This window comes from Lagopus leucura, unplaced genomic scaffold, assembly GCF_019238085.1.
Source record: "Lagopus leucura isolate 7727_CA_CO unplaced genomic scaffold, USGS_WTPT01 Super-Scaffold_100004, whole genome shotgun sequence".
Taxonomy (NCBI): domain Eukaryota; kingdom Metazoa; phylum Chordata; class Aves; order Galliformes; family Phasianidae; genus Lagopus; species Lagopus leucura.
Window position 1 is genome coordinate 12,430,682 of NW_024962264.1, and position 8,654 is coordinate 12,439,335.

An 8,654-nucleotide genomic window follows, 5' to 3' on the forward strand; every position below is an offset into this window, starting at 1 on the left:
ACTATAAAAATTTGAGAATCAGTCTTTGAAATGTTAAAATATTTTTAAGAAATTCTTGTTAAAATTACTATACAGGTATGGTAATTTTAACTACGCAGTCACCACACTACATTTCATGAGGTTGGGTCAAATAGATGGCCTTAATAGCCATTGGGAAAAAGCTTACACATTTGGATGTGGATTGTAAATATCAAATCTGCAAAACAATGATAGCCATTCCATGATGATGTAAATTCTGGAAACGTGTGAAAAACTAGTTTGTCCATGGTAATTGGTTGAGCATAGTTCTCAAAATAACTGAAAAGTACCTACTAAGCTAATTATGTTTTGGCCCAAAAACTTGGCTACTGCTCGAACTATGAGCTTTGTTACCATGCTTTGATAACACCATCTAGACTATAAATTCTCATGTAGAAAGAGAAATTGAGTATTAAAATATTTCTAATCTGTAATGTACACAGAGTTGATCTATTCTCACCAACACTCAGTCACTTCACATACCTTCTTCAGTCTCACATGTTTTTGGCTCATCTGATCATCTTCCTTCACAGGAATCGGTGCAACCACACCTCTCCAGTCCCAGTATGCTTTACCTGTTGAGAAGATATATGTGGTTTTCAAAAATGTATCATTTATCTAAATTATATCTTGTTATTTATTTGCATTCATGTTACTGAATTTCTAGTTTCAAATCGTGAAACTGGAATTGACATTTACCTCCTACGTGATGAGTCAAGAGTTTCCAAAATACATTTCAAATATTATCATGCTCATTTTGTGGATCAATGAGCAAAATCTCCAAGTCAGCATCTCATTGCATAGCTTTTAACGCAGCCCTTTCAGTATTTTCAAAGGAAAAACTGCAAGTCTCATTTTATATAGATAGCCTCCATAGAAAGGCATAAAAGAAGCTCTGTATTCTTCCGTTCACCTTATCACGGAAAGAATTAGCATGGCTTCCTGTTTTTCTCTTAAAGCTGTTGGCTGCAATGTTGACTGTAAAACCTCCTCCTCTTTTGTTTCCTGAAAATTACCTAACTTGTGTGCTTCTTACAGATTAAGGCTGAAAATGGGAACAGAGCTGCTTTTCAGAGAGCCATCCTGATTTCATTTAACTGCAACTTCACCAAAGTCAGAGAAATGCATGAATTCTTGCGCCAAGTCACAACGTAGTTCTTACTCTAATAAGATAATTTCTTTAAAACGTTCCTAATGGTAAAGTACACATGCATTACTTTGCTGAGAAAAACTATACCTATCAGCTTCAACTAAGCTGAATTCCTTCCTCCAAGACAACTTCATTCAATGAAAAAGAAAACATGCATTACATAAAATCATGAGTTGCCAAATTACATTGTAAAATAAATTACTTAGTTATCAAGTTATCAAAAATAAATAATCTTACTTTTTTTTTTTTAATAAATGTACAACTGTAAGCAGTTCTTCCATCACATGGTAGCAATTGTTATGTTCTATACACAAGAACACAAATTTGAAACTGTAGAATGCTTAACATACATTAATTTTGATACTGACAGAGTGAAAGAATTTTCTGCTCTTTCGAAGAAAAAACAATCTTGATTTCAGCGAATGCACTATGATATCAGAGAGATCAAAGGTATCTCAGTAGATTAAATAATTTCAGGAAAACCAAATAAAATTTGGCTAGTGAAATGAAAATCTTAAGCACAGAAGTTTGGCCTATTATTCACATCAAAAATAGAGCAGACATACTGAAAAGAATCAATATTCTTTTTGTCCAGGCCTCATTCTCCAAAAACAGTGCACTTTTATCACAAGAAAATATTACATGTAAATAGGTACAGAGATATCTGCAGTCTCCTCCTCTCTACGTTGGCTGAACTCTTCAAATACTAAGTTTAATTTAACTTGCACTTTTTAGTGTCACAATTAATAAAGACTCTGGCTATTCTTGCTGGTTTACATTTTGGTATCAATAATTTACCTGAAAAAAAAAAAAAAAACAATCTCAAAAAGTAATTACAATTTTGTGAAAAGTATGGATTTTTACTTAATTTTCAAAAATCCCTTTTGCTTTCTTCCGCCTCCATCCCGTGTTACTATGAGTTATTTTTCATGTTTTCACAGCAGCGCATCACTGAAGGGAGCACATGAAGACAGAATTTCTTGATCGATTTTTTTTTTCATTTTCATTACTACTTAGCATGCCTGAGACATGCATACCTGCTTAACCATTCTCCTTCTGTAGCATAATCATCTCTTCTGAAACTATTTCCTAATGAATTTTGTCCAGGGGACTGTAGAAAGACCATTTTCTTCCGCCACATGTTTTTTGGAATGCTGTGACTAGTACTGCAGAACTGTTCATATTCATCATTAACAAAATAATATGCTTTCTTTTATTCTACAGGTCACAGTGATTACATTTACTGACACGGGAGCTTACACCTCTACCCAAAACCAACAAAAATTCTGTAATTTCATTATGTATTCACTGACGGAAAAAAGATCAAAAGCACTAGGGAATGAAAACTGAAAAAGCTGTTCTACAAATGGTTAAGACTCAGGTCATGTTCATCCATTTTTCTGGTCTTTCAGATATTTCCTGTAACTTCTGCCATCTAGATCCATCATTCTCTCTAACATAACCGGTATTCCTGCAGGGAAATGAAATGGTCTCTTGGCTGCTCCCAGGAGAGGTGAGTTTACCAAACACTAAATTACTTGAGTGACCTGTTAGACTGCAAACAAAAAAAAACCAGCAAATTTGGTGCTCCGTATTTGACTGAGCAGGCACAGTTGACCATTATAAAACATCCAGCTAAACAATATTTACCCCATACTTGCAATAGGAAACCAGACTTAAAGATACAGCTCTTTCTTTTGTAACTTCTATAAATTTGAAGAAGCACATTTTTTTAGTGGGATGGATTTTACAGTTTCTGACTCTCTCCATGAATGCCTAACTAATGGAATCCACTGCAAAGTTCAGTTACTTGAGCTACTTCTAGAAATCTCAGTCATCATGGAAACACTGCAGAGCATTGCTTATTTCCTGTTTTTTTTTTTTAATCAATCCCTCCTCTACTAAATGAAGACATAGATGAAGAATGCCTGATATAGCTTGGTAAGAAAAATAAAGACATTCTGTAGTTACCACATGCAATACCCTAATGTAAATGCTGGAACGTGATGGGGATCTCTGATACCTAGTTTACTCACATTGCTCAGAAAAGTGATTTTCTGTTACCCACAAAACCATTACCTTGGAGCCTGAGAATTTACTAAGTATCAGCATTAACAAACAAACAAAACAAAACAAAAAAAAGGTTTGAGAAAAAAAAATAGGTATATATCTTTTTGTAATTCCAGGGTCCAGTGTGTAAATATTCAGTTAAAAACAATTAAAATAAAATAAAATAAAATAAAATAAAAACAAGAAATGCACAAATTCCTGGTCATTATACTTTCCCAAGTAACACTTCTGAATTAGACCATGACCATTTTGATCTCATGCACTTTTTCCTAGTCACTTTCCAAACAGAGTTTCAGTAAGGTCAGACAGGAGGATTTTGACTTCCATGGGCCCTTTAAAAGTCAAATATTGTTGTAGGAAGCTTGTGATATATGTATCTGTGTGATCCAATAATCAGGTGAGAAAAGCCAGAGTTTAAAGAAAGCTTCTCCCAAAAGCACTAGTCCCAGTTCCTCTTTTAATTCAGAAATCAATGTTGGAAAGAAGAGGAGGAAGTTAATGAAAACTCACAGCTAGCTGCTCTCCTGTAAAACATATCTGATTTTTATCTATGATGCTTACAAGCAAGTATCAGCTAGATGATAAAACTAGAAGTTTATTATTATAAGTGATTAGGTATGACAGACACGATTAGAAGTTCATTGTCTAAGTATACGTATAACTCAAATGAAGGATGGGGCTAGTTTAATAACATAGTGCTAGATAACTTATTTGAAGAACTCCAGTTTTGTCCATGAAGTCAAATGCTAAGTGCTTTCAGAGTAAACAGGAAAATATGATGACCAGAATCTGGAAATACAAAGCAGCCCTAGAATGCACGAAGTTCATACTGATGTTTGTATCTATTCTGATACATTTTACACTGACAGGTTAGCATAAATAAGTTGTGGTTCATCAGTGCAACGAATGTGAGATTCTGTTCCCTGTCTAGATTGCAAATTCCATTACTTTTATCTTAAATAACTTTCCATAGCAAAAAAAAAAAAAAAAAAAAATTTCATATTTTTATATATTATGTATTTTGTATTTTTACTATATTTAAAATACGTTTTATGCTAGTTAGCTTTTTTCCTTGAGACAGTTTCTTTGAGATCAACTTTAAAAGCAAACAAATACTCAATTGTCTACTGGGGTTCTGAGCAACCTAAGAACTTAACTTCCATGCAGATCAATAGAACAATTGAAACCTGATGGGATTTCCTAAAATGTCCAGGACTCAGACTGCATTTTTACATGCCACAGCATTACTGGATTCTGACTTCTTAGCCTCTGGTCTTATTCTATTTTGAGAGTACATTTTCTTACCTATTTTGACATGGACAACGCCACTTCACAAACTGAGAGCCACCTGTGCTCACACATACATACTAGAGCTATCATACTCCAAAAATTATTATTTCTATTCTCAAGCTCTATCATCCTCTTTCACTTACCATTTCAACTTTCAACCTATGTTAGCCCATTTGACTTATTGCATTTTTACTCTGTATTTATCAATGTAAATTAGATTTAACCAACACCACTATTGCATTCATCTTTATTTTCGCCTGCAGACATGTATTTAAGTTACTTCAGAGCTTGTTAAGGTTTTTCAAATGCAAGAATTCTGTTTTTGTAGTCTAGCGATTATTGAAATTACTAGTTCATTACTTAAACTCATACTGATTCTTAACTTTCTTTTTTACTGATTGGTTTGTCAAAAACACTTGTAAGAATGAAAATAATTTTCTTACAGCTAACCTCTTTTCCTCAACAAAAGCAGGATTGTTGCTCTTCCTAATGTCACAGCTACTGCTGGAAATATAATTCCAGTGCCAAATGGCCAATGTAAGATGCAATTCTTCAGTTTATAGAAATAGCTACTCAATTTACAGTAATTAAACCTTTGGTGTTTACTGTATTAGCAAGTGTAAGCACAATCATAGAACCTGGAAGGGATCTTAAAGATCATCTTGTTCCAAACCACTCGCTGTGAGGGCACCAGCCCTCTGATCATCTCTGTGGCCCTCTTCTGAACTCATTCCAACAGCTCCACATCCTTCTTGTGTTGAAGACCCAGGTCTGGGGGCAGGTCCAGATGCTGTATTTCTAGCGGGGCATCATATAGGCAGAATAAAAGGAGATAATCTCCTCCCTTTCCCTACAGGCCACCTCTCTTTTGATGCAGACCAAGATGCATTTGGTTTTCCAGCCTGTAAACACATGCTGTTGATTTGTGTCAAGCTTTTCATAGAACAGAACTTCTAAGACCTTCTCTGCAGGGCAGCTCTCAATGAATTCTTCCCCTAGTCTGTACACATCTCTGGGATAGACCTCACCCAATGCAATATCTTATAGGTAGAATCAATCCTCTCTTCCTCACAGAAGTGGTATTGGTACCCGCCAGGCAAAGGATATTGGCTAGAATTCATCATGTAATACATCGAGGTGTTTTAAAAAATGCTTGTTTAAAATAGGAATATATTCTTCATTTCCTTTGATTGAAGTATCAGAAAACATCCTTCTACAGTCTAAACAAAGCTATGTATTTCACAAATAATTTAGTCTTTGCAAAAAATACCAATTTGCTTATTAGAAATGTATCAGACAGACTGTAAATAAAAAGGAAAAACTTCCGCAAGTGCAGAAAGTCTGCTTACATAGCTGTTATTACTAGGCATTAGCTAGGCATTTAATAAATATTTCTAAGAAATGCTAAAGCTGATTTAACAAATGAAAAGAACAACCTTGTTTTGTTTAAAAATGGTAGTTGCCTTGTTGCACACTTTGTGCAAAATATTTTTGCCAATTCAGGTTGAAAACATCTTCATGCATTACACACTTGAAATAAACATCACCTCTGTATGCTGAACTTCCTATTATTGTGCTCTGTGCTTCACAAATACTGATAAAACGTGGTAAAGATGATATATACTGCAACTTAGTGGGTTCATGCTAAAGTTATACTAAATTCGCTTTTACTTAAAGATGTGGGTTTTTTTCTCAAAGTATATTTCAATTCATAACCAATTCATATTGCCTTTTATATTTGGTAAAAAAAAAAAAAAAAAAAAGAAACAAAAAAAGAAAAAGGAAGATATTATACATTCTTTCTAAACTTCAGAATCAAGCTTGATAGTAGCCATCAGTAGTAAATATTTTGAAGAATCGAGATTGCATGTGCTTGTCTGTTTATCCAGCCCAGAGCACATTAACTGTTTATACTAAATGATAGTCACATCAGCTTTATTTCCATGCATTAGAAAACTTAAAAAATTCTTTCACGTACGTATCATATCATATCAGAATATTATTCAATCAGTTCAGCTGCTAAGTTAGCTTACCCACATCTCTCCAGGGGCAGGAATGATGTCTTCTGTCTGAATGGTACTTACAAAATAGGGTTCCCATAGAGGGTTTGCAAATGGAGAGAGGTTGATTTTGCATGCGCACACATATGTGTGTATGAGATAAATTTTATTTCACTACTTAAGCACTAGATAATGAAGAGCTACAAAGCAATCCAGTTACCAGGCACTGGACCTGTCTCCAGATGCTTCAGAATGTTTTAGCATATCACAGAAAGATCTCGAAGAGGTTGAGATCTATTGTATGTTACTGTATAATGTAAGGAAGAAAGACAAAAGGTGTATTATGCAAATTGTTAGGATAAATGAGCAATATCAGTCACAAATGTCCTGTCATATTTACTCTTGATATTTTAAGAGAAAAGGAAACACTCCTTTTTCTCTTTATTTCCTTCACAAATTCTTTTTATAACCTGCAAAATATTTTGGGCTTCTTAAGCACAGAAAAATCTTAAGAGGATAACAAAAGTATGCTTTTTAGCAAGAAGAAAGTAAACTCTTAAAAAAAAAATATCTATACCTTCTGTACAATTAGTGCTTGCAAATAATAAAAACAAGCTACTACAACACTCCACATTCATCAAAGCAATATTAGATATACAATTTCGCAGTGAATGAAATACGAGTATACCAGTACACATTTGAGTATCTTAGGGGGAGCGTCATTAGCATTGCACTGACTTAGGAACATTGATGGAAAACATCACTAAAACTTTGGGAAATTATATTGTGTCCCTATTACCACTTCACAAGATATCTCCTTTTGCACCTTGGTAGTCTTTTGTTTAATCCCAACATCCTAAACCTACAAGTCCATCTTCCTCTTTCATTTATTTCTACACTTGCTCATTTCCAAATACTCAGTGACACTTAATTTCATAGTCATTCTTAACATCACTCATGTAAACCTTTCCATTAAAGAACACAGATTCTGTCCTCGAGGAACTTCCTTGGGCCTAATTTATTGAAGTGAAAATGCAACAGGAAAAAGAGTCAAGTATACACAAGAATGGATTACCTTTCCTCTTTAAAAAAAAAAAAAAACCACTTTGAACTGCAGTTTCCTTCCCTCCTTCTCCATCTCATCATCATGGGTTATTTTTCAAATGGACTTTCACAGCAGCTCTCCACTGAAGTGAATGTTCTTACTTTGAGACCTTGGTATTAGTTCAATAATTACAATTGTTCAGCCCTGTATTTAATAGGCATGTGAAAAGACTGCTAAAAATATAGCCTATATTGCCTATGAAACCTTTAGAAATACATACAAAGCTGCATTCCCAAAACCGAATCCTGTTCCAAGCAGTAAAGCTTTTCTACTAAGCTGTAATGAAAAAATAAAAAAGAAAAAAAAAGAAATAATACTAGGGCAGAAGAAACAGAGGAAAGAATAAAGACTGTAATTCAAACAACCACAGCTGTGGTCGGGAGAGCAGAAGTTATTTCATCATTGCTGCAAACTTATCTGATTTTTACAAACACTTCAAAATTCTGCTATTTCTAATTTGCGCTTAAAAGCCTTTGATTGTTTCAACAAATATCAAAGTGCCTAAGCAATATACTGTGTATCTTTCATAAAGGTCATGTGAAATCTCCTCACCTTTTTTAAGATTCAATCTCCATTTGAAAAGTCACCGTTAATTTGCAGCGCTATAGGTGTTTTTCTCCTTTCCTTCCTTCAAACCTTATTTCCGGATAACACGCTCCTTTATGAAATGAAACAATGTTTCACACGCTTTCCCACGAAAAAAAGCACCAGCAGATTTTTGTACCTTTGTTATTAAACAAGTATATTGGATTTGTTGTTTTTTGCTTTTTGTTTTTTTCTGATGTGACCATGAGCCCTGGTGAACTAAGGAAAAAAAAAAAATAACCAGATCATACTTTCTCATGGTAAGATGGAAGTAAGCCACCAAGAAAATGGTGCTAGATAGCTTGAAATTATACTTAGTGTTAATTAGGAATAACCACCATCTTAGGAGCACATGACTGAAAAGATACTTATTATGGAATCTAAAAATGATCACAATTTCATCAGACACCACTTTTCTACCTTTTTTTTTTTTTTT

The 8,654-nt window shown here is 34.1% G+C and overlaps 1 protein-coding gene across 1 annotated transcript in view; it reads right to left on the reverse strand.

The window, feature by feature from the left end:
• The window catches only part of IQCM (IQ motif containing M), a 111,281-nt gene that overhangs the window by 72,594 nt on the left and 30,033 nt on the right, over positions 1-8,654 (reverse strand). The window contains 1 exon segment of the mRNA XM_042870529.1: positions 502-593. Coding sequence (XP_042726463.1) covers positions 502-593 — 92 coding nt within the window.